The 22078-nt window shown below is 38.7% G+C and overlaps 1 protein-coding gene across 1 annotated transcript in view; it reads left to right on the top strand.

Annotated features, from left to right (window-relative positions):
• Positions 1-22078, top strand: part of TNPO1 (transportin 1) — a 52728-nt gene that overhangs the window by 4725 nt on the left and 25925 nt on the right. Inside the window, exons 4-6 of the mRNA XM_063181072.1 lie at positions 15154-15303; positions 18660-18766; positions 19858-19991. Of these exons, the coding sequence (XP_063037142.1) occupies positions 15154-15303; positions 18660-18766; positions 19858-19991 (391 nt within the window). The remainder of the gene's footprint in view (positions 1-15153; positions 15304-18659; positions 18767-19857; positions 19992-22078) is intronic.

The following is a 22078-nucleotide window of genomic DNA, read 5'->3' as shown; positions in this document are numbered from 1 at the left end:
TTGATTGTCTTGCTTAAGTAGGACTAATGAAGAATAGCAGGAGGCTGTTGATTGGATTTGCTTTGAATCCACCAACAGCCCTTCACCTTCCCTCATGCTCAGGTAAGGTAATGAGACTATTAGAACTGCTGACCAGCAGCTGCAATACTTGGACGGACTCATCCCAGTAGATAGCTGACTTCAGTACGACTGAGAAAGCATTCTGTTTTCTTCCCTGCTGAAGTGGTTCTGTTGGCTGTCTGTCTCTACAGCCTTGCCACAGACCAAAGCATGGATATTCATACTGTTACAAGTTTATGTTTTTTTTGTGTGCATACTATTCCAGCAGAAGGAGCCATGAAAATAGTCTTGTAACATATTTGACATCTTTTTCAATAAAAATTAAGGTGTTTTCATAGTCCATGAGAAAAAGATCTTGGCTTGGTAGCAGATGGAACTGAGATTTGATTCAATTTTTGCTACTGTTGAAACTTCTGCTGAGAAAATAGTGCTTAAGGATACATTTAGGTTACAGCTCCTGAATGTGGGAATTCTGTCGTTTGGTTAGTTGAATTGTGTGTTAAACAGTATCATTCTACTGCAGTGAAGATTGGTCTGTCTTTGACCTGAGTTTTGCACCTCTGTGGACAATTTGCAAGAAAACTTCTACAACGCTTCATTTACAAAACTCGCTTTCACTGAGCCCTGCCTTTAAGATACTAAGGTAACCCTTATGTGTAGCTTTACTAAGGTAAACCTTTATTTTAGCGCTGTTACTATTCCGTTGAAAAAAACTGTTACCTTCTTTTCCTCTAGTTATAGTTCCATCAGGCTTCTTTTTCTGAATGCTTATGACTTACTGGTTTAAGACCTATTGTGATAATCCTACATGTAAATAGGGGTTTTCTTGGCTTTGTTTTTAAATTTTTCTGGGCCCTGTCAAAGCTTATTAAGCTTGGGTCTTCCTGGAAGCAGGAATGCCCTGTTGCCATTTCATCAGTGAAAAAACGTGGTGTACTTTGCTGCTACAGCATATAGCCCAAAGTTTAAATACTTCATTTTTTCTTCTTGTTTTTTTTGGGTTTGGTTGATGGATTTTTTGGGGTTGTTTGTTTGTTTTGGTTTTGGTTGTTTGTGGGGGTTTTGTTTGGTTTTTTGTTTGTTAGGGACTTTTTCGTTTTTGTTGAGAGTTTGTTTTGATTATTTTAAAATTATTGTGCATTTCTAAAGACGGAGTTGGGAATTTGAATGAACTTCAGTGCTAAAAATATCACAATATAAAACTTGTTAAGGGCACAGCATTCAGTTAGACAGTGGGCAGGGTGATGAAATAAAATAAGATCCCAAGCCATTAAAATTTAAGATATAGATCTCTAGATTGTAGTTCCCATGAAGTATGATGCTTAGTGATCTTCCTTAGGTAGATAAGATGGAGTCCAGATTAACTGAAAAGTAGTTTGAAAGAAAAAAAGAATTGTTTTGTTAATTTATCTGTAAATGGAGATATTACATGTAGGTGCTGTGAGTCTAGTTGTTCCTTCTTGGACTGGAAGGTAAAAAACCTCACAGGTAATGTAGTAACACTGCGCTGTCGTTAGTGTTTGGTTTGTGGTTGTGTTCTCCAGTGTCATCTGAGGTAAGCTCAGAATTCTCTAGTCTTCTGTATTTTGTTAGTAATTTGTTTTCTGGAGTGTTGTGTGCATGTTGCTTCTCAGATAATTTTCTGGTTTTTGTGTGTTTGACTGAAACAGTTCAGAGTTACATGGAAGCATCAGTTCTGCTTGTTGCTTTTTTCATTTAACTACAGCTTCCCTTCTTTGATCCAAGTCATGCCACCTGTATCCCCCTTTCCTTGTTTGCATTATTGCATCCCTAGTCCAGGTATGTTTCTTTGAAGGAAAGTATGAGAATGTATTTTCCTAATTTCAGCCTCTTTGCTGTCTTGCTGAGGCCTGTTTAGCCTCTGCCTAAGGTGTGCTGAGGTAGTTCTCCAAGATACATGAAGCCTGAGGCAGGTCAGAACCTCTAGATGTCATAATATGGACAATTCATGCTGCAAGCAGAAGCACTGAGTTTGTTTCAGACCTTGCTGACTGCAATGACGAAATTTCCAAAGTTGCCTATATGAAAACTTTCTTTGTATATGCCTTTTCTAAATCAACATTTGTAAGATATTTCTTTCTCCTTCTACTCTAAATAGACAGAATTAGCATCCTTCTTAATTTGCATTGTCCTATTGTAGGACAACTGCATTAGTTGGTGTTTTCTGCTTAGTTTCAGTCCAGAATTACACCACACTTTTATTTCAGACAGCATTCTGAACTTTGGGAATGGGAGATGGATGTGGCTTGCACTAAACTATGAAAAGATTATATCCATTGTTATTTAATGGAACATGTTAGTTTTGCACTATTTCTATAAAGTTCTGCATTCACCTCCCCCCCTCTTGTCTGCTGGGCTCTCAGCAAGTACTTACGCTAATAGGAAAATATAGAGAGAAATGCATCATGGTCCTGATAATTTCTGCTGGCTTGTAAAACTGCAGTTGTCTATTCTGTTGCAGTTACACAACTGTGATCTTGTGAAGGTGCTTTAGTGACTGACTTTTCACCCCATCCAAACATGGGAACTCTAGTATTTATTCTCCGCAGAGTGTTATCTGCGTGGATTGATTGGTCACAGTCTGTGGTGTAAGGCTATTGCAGACAAGGATCAGAGTCCTTAAAAAATGGTCTTTTACTGTGAAGGTGAATGAGCTGAAACTGAGAACACTGCTATAGTGCTGTTTTTGTCACAGGCTTTAAGGATGGTCTTTTGAGCTTATTTCCAAAATACTTCAGATTTTTATAAACCAGTTGAAGATAGAAGAACATGGTCTCTGCAGTTCTTGGTCTTGTTCATGTGATGATCTAGTCACTCAGAGTACTTTGATCTGAAACATTACCATGGAGACAGGTCCTGTCCCCACCCTCCTCTCTCCCCTCCCTCCCCCTAGTTTTTGTTTCAACAGAGGTTTTTACAGATAGTAATTTATGCTCTGGTAATCATGACACTAATAATTAATCTAGTTCTGCACATATAATTCAAAACGGCTTTTTGTCAGATATTACTGAAATCTGAAATGTTTATGTGAGTTTGATGTGAATGTTTTCTGCTGAGTGTTGAAATTTAAACTTGATCCAGAGAGCAGTTTTCATGAATCCATTCCATTAGGACCTTTCTTGGCATGTTGGTATTGAAAGATAATTGAGGCTAAGCAAGAAAAAGACCGTGATGTGAGATTACATGTAAATTTGCCAGTTACCCATTTCAAGAAGATACCTTTGAGAAGGATTAATCCAGAAAAGTGATTGAGAAGTTTTAACTGTTAAATTAAAACAGAAGCTCCCCTCCGCAGCCACTTCCCTCTAGTACAGTCACCCTACATATAACTATTAAATATACAAAAATAATTGTCAAGCAGTGAAACTGATTGCATTACCATTCAGAAATCAAGTCAGATTAATCTACCTTTACAGTTTAAAATGCTGCATGCTCTGTATAGTGTCCTACTTAACAACAGCAAACTATTCTCTGAAGTTCAGATACATGAAGAATTATGAAAAGACTAACTTCTGCTAATGAGTGGATAAATACAATAATTGAGTTGCCTAAAACGGGAAAGAGTAGAATCATGGAATATCCTGAGTGGGAAGGGACACATTCACAAAGTCACGAGTCCACCTCCTGGCTCTGCACAGAATACCCCCAAGAATCACACCATGTGCCTGAGAGCATTGCCCAAACACTTCTTGAACTCTGTCAGGCTTGGTGCTGTGATGACTTCCTGGGTAGCCTCTACCAGTGCTCAGCCACCCTCTGGTTGAAGGACCTTTTCCTGATATCCAACCTAAACCTCCCCTGACACAACTTCAGGCCATTCCTGTGGGTCCTGTCACTGGTCACCACAGAGAAGAGATCAGTGCCTGTCCATCCTTTTCCTCTCACCAGAAGAAGATGTAGGCTGCAATGAGGTCTCCCCTCAGTGTCCTCCAGGCTGAACAGACCAGGTGATCTCAGCTGCTCCTCACAGGGCTTCCCCTCAAGGCCCTTCAGCATTGTCATGGCGCTCCTTTGGACACTCTCTAGCCTTGCATGAGGCTGTTGTGGCACCCAGAGCTGCCCCCAGCACTCGAGGTGAGGCTGCCCCAGTGCAGAGCAGAGCAGGACAATCCCCTCCCTTGCCCGGCTGGCCATGCTGTCCCTGATGCCCCAAGGACACGGGTGGCCCTCCTGGCTGCCAGGGCACTGCTGACCATGTTCAACTTGCCATCAACCAGGACCCATTGGTCCCTCTCTGTGGCACTGCTTTCCAGCATCTCATTCCCCAGTCTGCCTGCACATCCAAGGTTGCCCCATCCACAGCTGCAGAATCCAGCACTTGTTAGAACTTCCTACAGTTGGTGATTGTCCAGCCCTCCAGTTTATTGAGGTCTCTCTGCAGGGCCTTTCTGCCTTTGAAGAAGTCAGCAGCTCCTCACAGTTCAGTATCATCGGCAGACTTACTTAGTAGACATACTATCAGATAATTAATTTTGTAAGGTTAGTAGAAATTCCATGACTTTCCCCAATGTGTTAACTAATTACTCCTTTCCATGCTTCTTTAGGGATTTTGTAGTGCAGGTTTAAGTAAAGTCTTCTCCTATTTATTTTGAGTTTTGAAAGAAACTGAATTTGATTGTGGATTTGTTATGTGATTCAGTGCTTCATGAACACTTTCCTGGAGCTCTTTACTTTAAACATCCAGAATAGAGAATATGAAATGTCCATTGTTATTTCTTTCCTTGTTCCTGAGGGCCACGGAAGGAAAGAATTGCTATGTCATTGTCTGAAATTCAAGTAGTCTTGGATAAGATATGTTTGCCTTAAAATAAATCTTTAGGTGTAAGATTGAGGTATTTAATCAGCTGTTTCAAACCTTTCCTTAATGTTTCTTTACAGGCTGCAATGAGTATTTCTTTATATATTTTAAAAAGTAAACTCTCATACTCAGTGATGTTTGGTTGTTTTTTTACATCAAACCTAAGTGTACTTAAAATGCCAGTATGAAGCATTCCTGTGGGTTGTTTTCCTGAAGAAAGCCAAAGTTTTGCTGGTATTTCTAAAAGAATTCTGTTCAAACCAACACCAAGCATTGTTTGATTCAATGCAGTTCAGAGGTGCCGCCTATTTGGAAGGCTGGAAGCAATATCGCCACCTCTTTCTAGACTTTTAGAAAGCATACTTACTGTTAAGCATTGGGATGATAAAGCTTTTCAGCATGTATGTTACCTTGCAGTGCTGGGCCAGATGCAGTTGGACAGTGAACCATTTTATAGCACCAAATCTGTTTTAGTAAAGGAGTGCCCATTACCACTGTTCATGTACAAGTTAAACATCTTTCCTTTAATGTCACAAGTGAGTGGAACCTGGAAGAAAGAAAGCAAAATACTTTTAATACTATAAATAATAGCATCCACAGTATGTTTTACCAGCTCCAGAATTGAGTATCTTTACTGTCCATAGAAAGGGCACATCTAGACACCACAGTTTCATGCTAATACCAGTAATAGGATATTTCTACGGCTTTTGCAAAACATTTTGAACTCCTTTCTTCTCCTTCGGTAATAACATAATACACATTCTTTAGAACCCTGATGAAGCTCAGGCCTTGTGCTTTCAGTGGGCATTCAGGAGCGACTGTGCCATGTCAGAGCTACATAATCATCAAAGAATGATATAGTAGTTTTGATTGAAAGGGACAGTAAAGATTAATTACAACTCCCCTGCCATGGGCAGGGATGCCATCCACTATATCAGATTACTCAGGGCCATATCTAACCCTTGAAAAATTTCAAGGATGAGGCATCCACTACTTCTCCGGGCAACCTGTTCTTTTTCCTCATCACCCACTGAGTAAAGCATTTCTTCCTAACATCTAATCTAAATTTCTCCTCTTTTAGTTTAAAAATCTTCTCCTGTTTCTTACCACTATCTGTCAGTGAAAAAAGTCACTCTCTCTGCTGAGAGGCAGCAATTGAGGTCTCCCTAAAGTGTTCTCTTCTCCAGGCTTTACAACCCCAGGTCTCAGACTGTCTTCACAAGCGAGGTGTTCCAGCCCTCTGATCATCTTTGTGGCCCTCCTCTGGACTTGTTCCAACAGGTTATTGTCCTTCCCGTGCTGGACACAGCAGAGTGGATGCAGCACTGAAGGGGGGGGCTCATCAGCACAGAGTAGAGGGGCAGAATCCCCTCCCTCACCCTGCTGGCCACGCTGCTTTAGATGCAGCCCAGGATGTGGTTGGCTTTCTGGGCTGTAAGCAGACTTTGTTGGCTCGTGTCCAGCTTTTCATCCTCTAGTCCTGTGCTCTCACTGGTTTCTTCTCCCAGTCTGTACTCATCTAGGATTTCCCTGACCTAGGGGCAGCACCTCCCCTTGGACTTGTTGAACCTCATGAGATTCGCATGGACTCATTTCTCAAGCTTGTCCAGATCCCTCTAAATGGCATCCCTTCTGTTTTGTGCTGTTCAGCTGCACTGCTCAGCTTTGTCATCTTCAAATCTGCTAAGGGAGCACTCATTCCCAGGTAACAATGACTGTAGTCTGCACTTAGACTGTGTAGGGGGTTGATAACTGCTTTGGCCTATAGCAGTTGTCTGCTTCATCTAAAGTGTCACACGCTGGCACTTCAAGCAAGTGTCAATTCAACGGGACAAATTTTTAGTTTGATAGCTCCAAGGAAAAAGCATTCACATAACTTCAAGTGATGGATGTTTTTCTCTGAATCAGTAGATATACTACTGATCAGAGAAAATTCTAACTGGCAAGCTGTAACTCTCAGGAGCTTTGAACACTGCAAAATAATAAGAGCTCCCAGTTTTCCAAATGTTCATTCCCCTATAAAGAAAGAAGACTGATGAAGTCATAGGTGGAAACTGAAAACTGAAGAGACTAAAGATGGATTTATAACTGCTCAGAAGAGCAGCATGGTCACCCAGCAAAGCATCTCAGATAAGTCTCATTTTCACTGATATTCTTAACCTTCCTAGTAAGAACTCTTGTGTAGCAAAATTAAAAAAAAAATCTGAGGTCCTAAAATCATAACAATAATGAAATATTAAATGTCTGAAAGTGTATTTTCCCTATTTTAGCTAGGTACACAGCTGCTTAGGAAGAACACCTCCAGTTGTGCCAAACCTATGTTTTGATGTTAACCGGAGTGTAACCTAACATTTTTAATTAAGTGTCTGATGATAATGTTCAGAAAAATCAGCCAGAATGAAGGGAAGAAGAAAAAAAAAAAAAGCAAGCACACTGAGTACAGACTTAGTAAATAAACAGGAGAAGGTTTTCCTTTCATTAAGTCCTTTCACTAGGGGAAGAAGCTTTACTGGCTGTTAAGGGCATCAGAGAAACAAAGCAGTATGGCCTTAGAACATTTACATTTGTATGCTACCACACAACTTTCTGTTAAACTATACCTATAGGATATAGACAGAAGGAAAACTAATCAAAATTTCCACAGCACTCTATACAACACCAATGTTGTATCCTGTATTTTGTGTTTCCTAATACTCAGCAGTTTGAATATGATTCTGAATTACTCTTTTTGATAACACAGTCTTAGTTTACTCATTCAGGTAATCCTTGTGTACCAACAGCTATTCAAATAACAGATTATCACATATTTTAAAGATTCACCTTTGATATATTCAGAGAGTGCCAAAACCTCTACTCATCTGACAAGGCAATTTCTTCAGATAGATTAATGACTCTAAATCTGTATTCATTCACTGCCAGGTGCTGTCTAAGCAAGTTCCATTGGGAATGTCATAGTTTCCTTTTCCTGTGCACTTGACTAAGCACAAAAGTCCATGTTGTCATCTTCCTCCTCACCCTCAAAAAGTAAATGCCAGAGACGTGACATTATTTTTGAATGTAATGTTCTTAAATTACAGCACTGTCTTGCATTTGTTGTATAGTTTGGGACCTTTCAGTGAATCATGTTCTCATCATGCTAAATGCTAATTTCTTAATAATGATTATTCTGCTCTTGATAAAATTCTGGGAGTGGTTTAGCTGCTGAATCAGGAGACAACACGAGACTTCATAAGAGAGGAAAAGTGCTGGGACATCCAGGAGATTATTGATAGACAAGCTGAAAGTAGAAGTGAAACCAGATGATTAGTTCTGTAACCTTTTTATTTGTTTTGTAAGTTTGTAGAGATATACAGAACTTGGCCTTTTGATTGACATGTGGTAATTATTGGTTAGAATACAAAACCTTCCAAAACTAATTGTAGTGGGTTTACCTGGCTGGATGCCAGGTCCCTGCCAAAGCTGCTCTGTATTTCCCCATCTCATCTGGACATGGAAGAGAGAATATAACAAAAGTCCCTAGATTTAGATAAGGGCAGCGAGAGATCATTTGCTGATTACTGTCACAGGCTTGGGGAAATAATTTTCTCTGTGACCAGTCAAATCAGATTAGGGTTTTGACAAATAAAGCCAAATCTTAAAACCACCTTCCTTCCACCAGGACCTAACTTTACTCCCACTTTTCTCTACCTCCTCTCCCCCAGTGATTCAGGGGGACTGGAAATGGGGGTTGTTATTAGTTCACCACATGTTCTCTCTTGCCACTCATTCCTCCTCAGGGGGAGCAGTCCTCATACTTTCCTCATGTTCCAGTGAGAGGTTCCCTCCCACAGAAGGAAATCTGCCACAAGCTTTTACAACATGAATCCTTTCAGCAGGTTGCAGTTCTTGCCAAACTGCTCCAGTGTGGATCTCTTTCATGAAGTGCAGTCTTTCAGGAGCAGGCTGCTCCCGTGCAGGCTTCCCACAGGGTCACAGCCTCCTTCGGACATCTACCTGCTCAAGTGTGGGATCCTGCATTGGCTGCAGGGGGATATCTCCTCCACCATGAAACCTCCATGGGCTGCATCTCCTGCTTCTCCTTCAGTTACCTTAATGTCTGCAGGCTGTTTCTCTTACATAGTCTCATACTTCTCTCTACTCTGGCTACAATTGTTCTTGCATAGTAATTTTTTTTTCCCTTCTTAAATCAGAGAATCATAGACTATGCTGAATTGGAATGGACTTGTCAGGACCATAGAGTCTAGCTGGCCCAGCACAGGACATCCCTTGAATCACACAGTGTGCCTGAAACTGTTACCCAAATACCTCTTGAACTCTGTCATGCTTGATGCTGTGACCACTTCCCTGGGGAGCCTCTTCCAGTGCTCAGCCACCGTATTGGTGAAAATCCTTTTCCTGATATCCTGCCTAAACCTTGCCTGACTCAGATTCATGCCATTTCCTCAAGTCCCATCTTGAGAGTGAAGAGGTGGCCGCCTCCTCCTCTGCTGTTTTCTCACCATCGCTGATGGGCTCAGCCTTGGCCAGCAGCCAGGTCCATCTTGGAGCCATTTGGCACTTGTTCTGTTGAACTTGGGGGACGCTTCTTGAAGCTTCTCAGAGAAGTCACCTCTGCAGGTCCTACTCTGTACCAAATCATTGCCACATAGACTCAAATGTAATAACTAACAAGTTTATTTTTGGGAAGCAGTTCAATACTTCTCCCATATTGTCCGCAGTTCAATTTTATTTACACCATCATCTTAAGAAGCATAACTTACTCTTCAATAAATAGGCAAAAATCAGTATCAGCAGAACATTTCCAACTTTGTTCTGGTCTCTTACAGACATTCCTAAGCTTAGGCAATTGAGTTAAATTATTTTCCATGACTCACATAAGTCAATGGAGAACACTGATTAACTTCAGTCTAGTCACAACATTTCAAGGTCATTTATGTGTTGACATTACTGAATGTTTTGAAATACCATCACTCCACTCCTGACGTGATAGTAACCATAATCATTTATGTCAGAAATATTACACTTAAAGCATAGTCCAGTATAAAAAAAAAAAAAGGCAGGACTTTTTTTCTGTTAGGAAGCTTGTGAAGCTGTTTTTGTGCTGTATTCTTATATATTAGGACAAAAGAAAATGTTCATTTTCCACTTCCCATATTACACAGTTCTGGTGGGATTCTTATTTTTTGGGTTTTATCTCTTTTAAGTCAGTCTTATTAATACATCAGAAATTTTCGTGTGCAACCGTGACACTAGTCATTGTCAATGCACATTGTGTATATGTACATAGTAAATCCATATTGATAGTTAAAATGCAGAATGACAGCTTATTTCTAAAAAAGGCTTTACAGCTTTAAGATGGGGATTGACAGACAGGCAGTTCTGCCTTAGAAAAAGTCTCACCCTCACGTCTAATGTTGCCAATATCACAAGATATCAGAGCAAAATAATAGCCATGCGCATAAATCATTATATCACAGCTTGTGAATGGAAAAATGTTCTCATCCCAGTCACTCAGTTCTTTTAGCAATCCTAGCAAGTTATGTTTGACCTGCTCGTCAAACTAAAGGGCAGGAAGGAAATGCACAGACAGTGGAAGTAGGGACACAGCACGGCAAAGACATGGAACAGGTCTAGAGGAGGACCACAAAGACCATCAGGGGGTTGGAATACTTGTGCAATAAGAAAAGGCTGAGAGAGCTGGTGTGTAAATCGTGTGTGTCCAGCATGTAAAAAGTAAGACTTTGAAGAGATGTTATTGCAGATTTTCAATACCGGAAAGAAGGCCTGTAGGGAAGACAGGGACAAATTTCTAAGCCAGGCCTGTTGTGATAGGACAAGGTGTAATGATTTTAAGAAAGAAGGATGGTTTAGATTACATTTATGGAAGAACTTTTCTACAATATGGATGGTAGAACACTGGAACAGGTTGCCTAGAAAGTACTGAGTGCCTCATCACTTTAAACGTTCCAAGTGAGATTGGATGTTGCCATGAGCAACCTGATTTAATTAAAGATGTTCTTGCCCATGGTGAGGATGTTGGATAAGATAACCTTTTTAAGGTACCTCCCAACCCAAATCGTTCCATGATTCTAAAAGGCATGGTGAAGCATGTGCTTACCTGGGCTTGCAGGTGGGCTACAAAAAGCTTCAGGCTTCCAGATACACAATCTTTGTTGTACAAACCCTTGGTAGAGGAAAGGTGGCTGTTTGAGGACACACTTTGCTTCTTAAAAGCACTGCAGTAACCCTAAAATAATTTGTGTAATGTGGCTGTGCATCCATTTGCTCTGTGTGTTGCTAAAATTTGGAGCTAGTATGAGAATCTTAAAACAGAATTGAAAGTTTACTGAGAAAGAAATGATAATTGTTACGTGGTTCTATTTTAAAGTGAGGCAGTGTGGGAGAGAAATCTTCAACTGATGAACTGATTTGGCACCAAAGATGATACTAAATGCCAGAGGTCTGCTTCACATTCCTTCCTTTTCTTGTACTATATGTTCTTGTCAACTCTGTACTCCAAGTTGACTGAGACAAAAGGAGACAAGACTGTGAGCTTTTTTGATGGGAGAAGCATATGGCTGACAGAACTAATCACAAAATTTATGAAGACTGAGGGGTATCTTACCCAGCTCTTGAGCCATCTGCCTATAATTTTGATGTTACAGCAAGAATTCCATCGAGACCTATATTACTGTCTTCTGACAGTGTAGCTGTAAAGTTGTTGAACAGCCTGTATTCCATAAATAACCTTGTCCAGTCATATCTGAATTTTTTTTCTTAAACTAAGACTTTAAGATGCAGTGTTATATCTTTATTTTAATGCTTGGATATCAGATTCTGGGCTGCTTCTCTGTCTCAAGTGGTTGGTGTTTGTTTAGCACAAAGTCCTTTGTGACTTCTGCTTGTCTGCTCTCAAATCTTCGATACTTATCAAAACTTTATTAAAGGTTTTGCTGTTTTTAAAATTTTTCTTCTCTTTCTCATTTTGTTACTTCTTTTTCATTTGTCAGAGATACCACTTCCATTATGAATCCCATGAAATCTTTGTTGCAGATATGTGGAATAATCACTTCCCGTGAAGACTAGTTTTTCTGTTGTCTTGGCTAAAAGAATGGATTAAAGATATTACGTACTTCTGCATACCATAGAATAGTTTGTGGGGAAAAAAAATGGTCCTGAAGTTTCACGTGCATGTGGTCTTTCTTTTTATCTAAACTGGTTGTCTAATCCGTGTGGTTTTGACAAAAGTAACTTTATAATGTGTGTATCTCTGCTTGATTAAATTGAAGCTGTGGCTTTGTCCCACTTGTAGCTGTAGCCGGGCATTCAAATGGATTAATGTTTTTCCATAATGCAGTGTTTAATATTTTCATTCTAGAGTATATCCTAATAGTGACTAGCCTACTGTATTCTAATCAGACATTGGTTCTCACTGATTTCTTTCACACCAAGAAGTTAGTGCTGGATTATAAGGAGTTACAGTAACTACTGTGTTTGGTGTCTCTGGCTGTTAATGATAATGGGGGTTTTTGTGGTTTGCAGGTTTTAAAACATGGAAATTAAAAGAGGACTCCTTTGGCTTCTTTTCTCCCCAGGCACAATTTTAAATCATCATAACAATTTATGAGTGACTGAATTTCTTAAAGATGTGTGTACCTACCAATGGATGACAGTTATGTAAAGCAATCAGAGTTTGACATACTTTACTGGTCTAGAATTGAAGTGAGGATTTTACTTTTAATTTGAAGACTATCTCAAAGTTACTTGATTTGACTTTTCAAGTAACTATAGTAATACTTGTGATGGCTCACAACTGAGTTGTGAGGTTGAGAGAAGTTTGTCCACTCATACAAACTTTAGTTTTTTATTTAAAATAATAAACCCTCTTTTCCCCTCCTTGTCCCAGAAAAGGTGCTGGCAAATGTAGTGCTGAGCAAGTGAAGTGAGTTTTATTTTTTATGTTGTTTAGAAGTTGGTATTTAAATCATATAGCGTAGGTAAAGTTGTAGAATTTTCTCAAATATCTATTCATTGGATGAGTTCCTGGTTTATAAAGTTATTGAATTCTAAAGGATGTGTTTGTTTCTATATCAATACCTTTGTAGTTCCAGAGCATTCTAACTAATGCTTCTTTATAACTGAAATATGTACATAAAAGACAAGATTAAAAAGTCTATGAAGGTACTCTGCTCTTGGCACTCAAAATCAGTTGATAAAAAATGAATTTTAATTTCTGATCAGCCAAACAATCCCCTATCTTCTGAAAAGCTCTGTTTCTCTTCCAACTGGCATAAAGTGTCCAATGTCTGTCAGTCAGCTGTCAGTCAGACATTGCAGTATTGTGAGACTCTTGGTGTTATGATGCAGTAACTTTAGTTTGAAAGCACTTTATATTTGAAAGTCATATATCTTATTTTGCTTATTTCTGTTAGGTTAATAATAGTTTTGAAAGGCAGGAATAGATCCCTGTGTGGACTAGTTCTTGGCACAAAGGAATTTCTTATTTTGTCTAAATCAGGACTTCATAGCAAAAATTCAACAAGTGGCTAAAATGCTGATTAAAATTAGCTTCCAGTGTTATTAGGGTTCCTGTAAACTAAATTTAAATTTGTTTATATTGTCAACTAACCCCTTCTATATAGAACATTCAGATCTTTCACTTTCAGCATGTTCAGATGTAATACCAAGTTACTCATGTCCTTGGTTAAGAATGAAACATGAATCTACTCCATTAGAAATGGAAAATCTAGACTGTTCTTTTTCCATTCCTCTACTTGGCTCAGTGTCTTAGAGAAAGCTCAGTGACCAGAACTGAAACTGTTGCCTGAACTTAAATTCTTACTCAATTCAGGTCAGTTCTGGTTGCATTTATTTTTTAGCTCATACTATGTAACACTTTCCCATTAATATTGTCTAAAGATTTTTTTCCTACTTCCTCTAATTATTAATTTAATATATCCGAATTTGGCATTTCTAAAGGTATTGAAGTCCCTTACTTCTTAGAAAAATTGAACACTATATTCATGTGGGAATAGGGGTAGAGTTTTTACTGCACAATCACTACATCATTTCCATATCCTCCTGTGGTGAAACCGGGTACGTGACCAGTTCCTTACAGTGAGAGTATAGCAGCAAGCCTGTCAGTATAACCAGAATGTCTGAATGTCTTTGGCTGACAAACACCTTTAATAGATTTTCTTATATTGCATGACTTCATATCTGTTCCTTGCTTGTATGAATATTCAAAACTTTCTCTTAAAATGTAAAGTTTGTAATCCAACATTCTAACTTTGTATAAACAGAAATAATGTATCACAGAATCACACAATATGTTGAGTTGGAAGGGGCCAACAAGGACCACCAAGTCCAGCTTCTGGCCTTCATAGGACACCCATGTGCAGAATCACACCATGTGCCTGAGAGCATTGCCCAAACACTTCTTGAACTCTGTCAGGCTTGGTGCTGTGATGACTTCCTGGGTAGCCTCTACCAGTGCTCAGCCACCCTCTGGTTGAAGGACCTTTTCCTGATATCCAACCTAAACCTCCCCTGACACAACTTCAGGCCATTCCTGTGGGTCCTGTCACTGGTCACCACAGAGAAGAGATCAGTGCCTGTCCATCCTTTTCCTCTCACCAGAAGAAGATGTAGGCTGCAATGAGGTCTCCCCTCAGTGTCCTCCAGGCTGAACAGACCAGGTGATCTCAGCTGCTCCTCACAGGGCTTCCCCTCAAGGCCCTTCAGCATTGTCATGGCGCTCCTTTGGACACTCTCTAGCCTTGCATGAGGCTGTTGTGGCACCCAGAGCTGCCCCCAGCACTCGAGGTGAGGCTGCCCCAGTGCAGAGCAGAGCAGGACAATCCCCTCCCTTGCCCAGCTGGCCATGCTGTCCCTGATGCCCCAAGGACACGGGTGGCCCTCCTGGCTGCCAGGGCACTGCTGACCATGTTCAACTTGCCATCAACCAGGACCCAGTGGTCCCTCTCTGTGGCACTGCTTTCCAGAATCTCATTCCCCAGTCTGCCTGCACATCCAAGGTTGCCCCATCCACAGCTGGTACTTACCCTTGTTGAACTTTATATGGTTGGTGATTAATTTGTGTACTCTGAACCTGAAAAGGTATGCTAGATGAATTGATGGGTGTAGCTGGAAGGAGAGATAAGGAAATGAAGATTAATATCTCTATATAAGCTTTGATCTTGTGGCATTTTCTGAAAATATGTTTTATTTCTGTGAGCCGATTGAAGATTGACTGTAATTACTTTCTGTTGCAGATGAGCCAACACGTTCCTTGAGTGGTCTTATCTTGAAGAATAATGTAAAAGCACATTTTCACAACTTTCCAAATGGGGTAACTGACTTCATTAAAAGTGAATGTTTGAACAACATTGGTGATTCCTCCCCCTTAATTAGAGCTACTGTAGGTAAGTTTGTTCTTAATGCTGTCCTCTGCATACTGAAAATGTTTCTTGTATAGGTGTAACTGTAGTAGGGATATAAAGAGTTACTAAATTAGTAAAATTTTTTGTTTCTCATGATTGTCACAACCTCACCATGCTTCAATGAAATTTTTCTTTATTGTGGATATAAAGATGTCATACTTTAGATTCCTGTTATCTTAGAAGTGATGTAGCAATTCAGTTCATATTTCTTGAAATGTAAGATTTGAATCTTCCTAAATTGAGCTTGCTGCCAGCTTATATACCTAAAAACAGGAACACGGTAAAGGCCTGACTTAAGAGCTATTGCAGTGCTCTGATTGCATTAAAGAAATGCTTCTGTTAGCTGATTTTCTGCACCTCACTCCCTATATGCACACATATGCACATCCTCTCACAGGATCATCATACCACGCATAAGGCATTCCCGTAAAGAGCTTCTGTCAGAAAACAGTAGGTAGGTGTAGTGTACAGAACTTCATAGTATCATAAAATCTTGAAATGATCTCAGAAGAGGCCTTAAAGGTTATCTAGTTCCAGTGAGAAGTTTTATTTGTTACTTGAATTTTTGATTTTGTAAATACCTTGTCTTGATAGACATCTTTCATAAAATACGTATATTTGTATTTTTTTTTACTTAGTTCAAGGTGAAGTTGCTTTTCTGTCTGTTATTTGATAATATGATTTCCTTCAATGTTATAGTAATTTTCCTGGTCTGATCAAAAACTAGAAAAACATAAAGTATGTGTTTGAATACTGAAAATGGGTATGGATGTCAGTTCAGAAAGAAATTCACCTTTTCTCAGATGACTCATCTTTTAAAATAATCTGTCAGTTACTATTTAGAATAATTTCCTTTTTCTATAGGATTCCTTCTCCAGGCATTCAGGTTATGGACTAAAGACTAGAGGAAGTTACTCATTTCTTAAAGTAATTTCCTGCTGTCTTGCCAGTTGTGAAGCTGCTTTACTATGAATTCTATTAATGATCAATGTTCCTAATGAGAGTAGCAGTAAGTCTTTGAGTGGCAGGTACTCTTTGAATTTCAGGTTGTAGAAGTCACGCTTACTTCTTTGTTCATAGGAGTTCTCAGTGGAGTACAATAGACCTAGCTAAGGAACGTATTCCAGCTCCATTTGTTTTGCTGTCTTAGGGTTGTTTGGTGATGGTCTGTGGGGTATTTTTTGAGGGAGTTAGAGGTTGTTTGTTTTCAAGCAGTTACTCTAATTTTTCCTGATGGGAGATGCTTGTGGATTAGTAGCTTAATTATTGTTCAGCTTTAGGTGATCTTTGCAGGGATTATTAGGCATATATAAACTCTGAAGATGAATAACAGCTGATGAACTGCATGCTTGCATAAATGTTGCTGTTTTGCATGTGTTTGGCACCTTTCTGTTTGAAGTGCTGGATCCTTGTAGCTATCTGAGCTTGATCTAATACCCACTGGATTTTAGATACTAGTGAAGTGTAAAGAGGTTACTGTCTAGCTAGACAGCCTTCTTAGCATGAGTTGGCCGGTGGAGATTAGGGCTGCTCTTTCTGCTGAGTGCGTGTTTTTGCAGTTCAAGCACTATCAATTTAATGTGTCAATTGCAAATAATATCTCAGGAATTCTGAGAGCAAGAACATCAAAATGGCATCAGAGAAGATTTAATGCAGTATTCACTCTCCTTTGTGGTCTCTAGCATCTAGTGCTAATCAGACAGAAGGTACCTTTTCGCCCAAATGGAGGCAAGCTGGTTAATCCCATCTTCAGAAGTCACCTTGCTGAGGAGAATGAGCACATGACTTGAGACCAAATGATAACTGCACATTGTTTTATCCTGACTTAGCTTGTCCTTATTCTAATCCCCAAATGAATAACACAGTGTATCTTCTCTGTGCTGTTCACCAGTTGTATAGGTTTTAAAACCCCATGTGCTAATTTTGAAATATAGATTCAATCTGCCTTTGTTGAGGACCCACAAATCCACGAGGATGTAAATACATCTCCTAAGATAAGATAAGTGTGTGCAACTGTTCTTAAAATTTTTCTAGGGACTCTAGTCTGGGCAGGACCTTAGTATAATTCCTGATTGAAAGCAAGGAGGGTAAAGGGTTTAAGTGTTTTAAAGTAGTGGAGGAACTGGAGAGTTGAAAGCTAACAATTGCCCTTTAAGGGGGAATTTCATTATGAAGTTGAGCTTTTAAAAGTTAAGAAGTTCAGAAATCAGCTTCAGGAGTTACAGAGGCAAAGCACCATTTATACAGAAAGTTTATAATGGCATGTATGGCCTGAATTGCAGGCCAGACCATTTTTCATCCTCTGAAACCAGTTCTGGGACCTTGAAAAGATCCAGCATATTGCATCAAAGGAATAATGTGAAATATTTATTAATTACTTTGTGTCCTGTCCAGGATGTCCTTTGCTTTGTAATGCTGTCCTTTATTCTTTTGTATTTAACCAGAATTTTTGCATTTTATTCCAAAGAAAAATGATATATTGTGAGTAGCTCAAGGCAAAAGCTTGAGAAACTTCTTCCATCGCATTTTGCTTGGGAGATTACTAGTTGTAGTAGTGTTGACTTCTTCTGTGTAGTAACTGCCAGTAGCATTAAGGATTGTGCTAGCTGTTACATTTTGCATTGAGGCAAAATGGACTCATACAAATTCAATTCTAGTTTATGAGCGGCTTTCTCTATCCCTGTCACTTAATTGGTTTTCCCCAGGATTTCTATATGTGCTGGAAACACAATTAGTGATTCTTTGGGCTGACCTGTGTGTTTGCTGGCTCTTACAGCTCCTAACTGGCTGACCTGCCATAGTGTTTAAGCTCTTAGTAGGTACCTTGTCCTTAATGTTCTGCATGAACATAGTAAAGTTGTAAACATGTAATTTATCGCTAGGTTGTAAGTTTGTTGAATGACAGATTCCCACATTCATGCTTTCATCTCGTAGTAAAAAAGGAAGTAACTTGGGATGGATATTCTGTATTTATTAAAGGTCCAGAGTTGCACAGTGTTTAGTAAATTTAGAGCCAAAACTGCCCTGCTGTGGTATAAATTATACAGATATATAAATGTTATAAACTACAGTTTCCTTAAGTGAGGTTACGTGGTGCTTGATTTGTAATACTTGAACCCTTCATAGCAGCAGGAAGGAGCAACCCACCTTTGCTGTTCAAAGCCCTTCAAATAGCATTTGCAATTAAATGTACTTCCTCTTCTTATGCTTCCCAGTCCTTAACAAAACTATGACTTTTTTGCTCTTTAGATATTGAGGGGAGAAAAATATGAAAAATATATATGAAAGAAATGAACGCATGTGAGATCACATTTTCTCCATTCTTCTGTTTCTTTTAGGCATTCTGATAACAACCATTGCCTCAAAAGGGGAGTTACAGAATTGGCCTGAACTCTTGCCAAAGCTTTGCAGCCTGTTGGATTCTGAAGATTACAATACGTGTGAGGTAAGGAGATTTACAGAAAACAGAAGAGGCTCCATCTGAATGCCATGATTTTTTTCTCTCTTTGGGGACACTATGTATATGTATTGTGTGTACGTCTGTATGTATTTATACATGCCCATGTCTTCTCCTTGCAGAATGGTGGCTCAGATTTGATGCTTTTTCTTCTAAATGTGCTCCATGTTCTTACTGTTCAAACAAATTGATTTTCTTTGCATAAAAGTGGAATAAGATTGCAGATGGATAATCATCATATCTCAGCTCAGAAGTCTCCTGAAATTACTGCTCTGTGATGCCTAATCTTTTAGGTGCCATTAGCATCATCAAGCTGGTGTTGACTTTTGTCTTTATATATAAAAGTCCTGTTCATTCTTTTTGTAACTTAACCTGGAAGAGTGATCAATTGCTATATCAAGGTGAAATGAACTGTTTTGTTTAGTCTGTATGAAGGGAAATAAGTAAATAACAGTTTTAAACTAATAAAAAATATAAAGCTCTGTCTGGTGTAAAATAATTAAGATAGTGATCACAGCATTTGAATTACTTAATAATGTCTTCGTGAAAGTGTGAAACATGTAGTATAAAGTGAACTTCAGAGACAAATAATGATCCAAGATGCCACATTGTTTTGTAGGGTTTTGTACTTTTTTCTCTCTGGAAAAAAACCCCACATTTGAAAATTAAACTCAAATATATCTCTTTTGTCCCATAGTGAATCATGAAAGGAAATACAATTATATATGCAATTAATTTGGATACTTCTGCTCATCCTACTTACTTCTCAAATAAAAATTAACTTTTAAGTGTTCTTTGAAGTACATTTAGATACATAAGCATCAAATCAAAATAAAATTATCACTTAGTCATTGCTGACTCCTCCAGCTTGAGAGCTGACAGATGCTCAGATGCTGGTTTAAATAAAATGCCTTTAAGAATATTTCAATTTAATAATTAATTAGTTATCTGCATTTACACTATTAATTAGCTACATTTACTGTGTTGTGCTAAAATTACCCATTCTATATGAAGTCTTAAATTTTGTTTTCTTCAGAATGCAAAAGAAGATACTTATTTGTTTGTTCATTTTTAAACAGGGCGCTTTTGGCGCTCTTCAGAAGATATGTGAAGATTCTGCTGAAATTTTAGATAGTGATGTGTTGGACCGGCCACTCAATATCATGATACCTAAGTTCTTGCAGTTCTTCAAGCACAGCAGCCCAAAAATACGGTAGGTTTATGAGTTGTACTTACAGTTACCTGTTAAAATTCTTTTACATTAGCAGCAAGGCTGCTGTTTTGTAGATCTCTAAAACCTGCTTAGCTATTTTAAATGATCCTGCAGAAACCCACAGAGATTCCATGCATCAGTAATTTTCATTGTATCTTTGAATAAGCTAAACTTAAACTATGGAGGTTATCTTGATAGTTAATACAAGAATCTCACCTGTTCATACAATCAGTAAATGAATCCAAAAATCAAATAGCTTCTTTTAAGTTTTTGCATATTATTACAAAAAATTCAGTGCTGTGCTTAGAACTTTTTATTCTGATTAGAAATAACAATTTTACATTCCTTTTGTAATGGCTTCAGCAATGGGAGAGTGAAAATTCTTTTGCTGACAAAAGTTTCTGATTCTGACGGAAGAAAAAATTCTGCATTTAACTGAACTTCCTGCTGAATCAAATTAAATGGATTCATCATCCCTACACTGTAAAACCGTATTACTCTCTCCAAAGTAACAGTATAAAACAAAAATTCCAGAATTAAATTGTATTCTGCTAGTATTCATTACAAAGAACAAAAAGCTTTTACCCTGAATTGAGCCAATGGAGTGCCCCTGCCATAAGGAAGGCTAATGGTATCCTGGGCTTGAGTATTGCCAGCTGATTTAGGGGAGGTGATCCTTACCTTATTCTTCCTGGTGAGAACACACTTGAAGTACTGTGTCCACTTCTGGGCTGTTCAGTGCAAGAAACACATGAATATACTGGAAAGACTCCAGCAAAGGGCTGTATCAGTAAGGGTCAAGAGAGTTGGGACACACCAACATATGTAAATACTTTAAGAGAGTGAGAAAATAAAAAAGCACAGGCTCTTTCCATTGGTGCTCAGTGGCAGAACTAGAGGCAGTGGTCACAAACAGAAACTCAGAAGTTTCTTCTGAATATCAGAGAACAGCTTTTTACTGGGAGGATGACCAGTCACTGGCAGAGGTTTCCCAGAGAGGTGGGGGAGTCTCCATGCTTGGAGATACTCAGTAGCCAGCTGGACATGGCCGTGGGCGAGTGGCTGTAGGAGGCCCTACTTGAGCACAGGCATTGAACAGATGACTTTCAGAGGGGCTTTCCAACCTCAACCATTCTATAATTCTTTGTAATTCTGTGAAATGTGTTTTATCTTCTCTTTGAAATTATATTTGTCAGATTTAAGGTGGCAATTCTTTATTCCCAAGAGTAGTAGATAGTGAAGACCAGGACTAACAATAGAACTCTAATACAGTTTAGAAAGTCATCTATAAAAGATGCTCGCTGAAGTCATTATGAAACAAAATGTGAACTTGGTTTTGTGGAAAGATAATAATTATCTGAAGCTGGGAGAGAGGCAGAAAAACATGCTTTTTTCCTCACCACACTGTACAGTCTTTTGCTTTTTTCCTGTGTTGCTATGTTCATGGCTTTGGTACTTAAACCAGTTTCAAGTTTAAAGACTACCTGCCTGCCCACAGCCTAGTTTCAGTAAGTAGTGCTGAGGTATGAAAAGGACTAGTAATATCAGTGCAATACTTTAAATCTACTAAAAGACAATTTTTGAACAATGTTTTATGACACAGTCTTTCAATAAATGTCTAAACAGAACAGAAATTTGAAGTTACAGTAGTAAAAATACTGTAATGACTCTGCAAAGGGTTCTAAAGGTAGTTTTGCCTTATGTCTCTGACTTGAGAATTTGACTTTTGTGTCTGAGAATGAAAAAGACCTGTAAGTAATGGCTTTGCATGAAATGGAATAGAAGAACAGTGCTTCATTTCTTAAAATGTTTCTTCCACAAGTGTTGTAGTATGTAGCCAACTGCACGTGTGGTTTTTTTCTAAGCTGCATCTATATTGTAAACACTTTCTGGTCTCAGTAAATTGTAAACGTATTGCAAAGACAGGTGCATACTTAACAACAAAGAAGGTCAAGCTATGATACTGCCATATTGACTTGTATGGAATTATTATTATCTGAGAAGATCACAGTCTTAAAATGCTCAAAAAGAACATATATACAGTTCAGAAAAAATATGCCAGCTGTAGTCATCCTAGCCTATTTACT

This window comes from Melospiza melodia, chromosome Z (assembly GCF_035770615.1).
Source record: "Melospiza melodia melodia isolate bMelMel2 chromosome Z, bMelMel2.pri, whole genome shotgun sequence".
Taxonomy (NCBI): domain Eukaryota; kingdom Metazoa; phylum Chordata; class Aves; order Passeriformes; family Passerellidae; genus Melospiza; species Melospiza melodia.
Note: the sequence above shows the minus strand (reverse complement) of the source record. Positions and strands in the feature narration are given on the sequence as shown.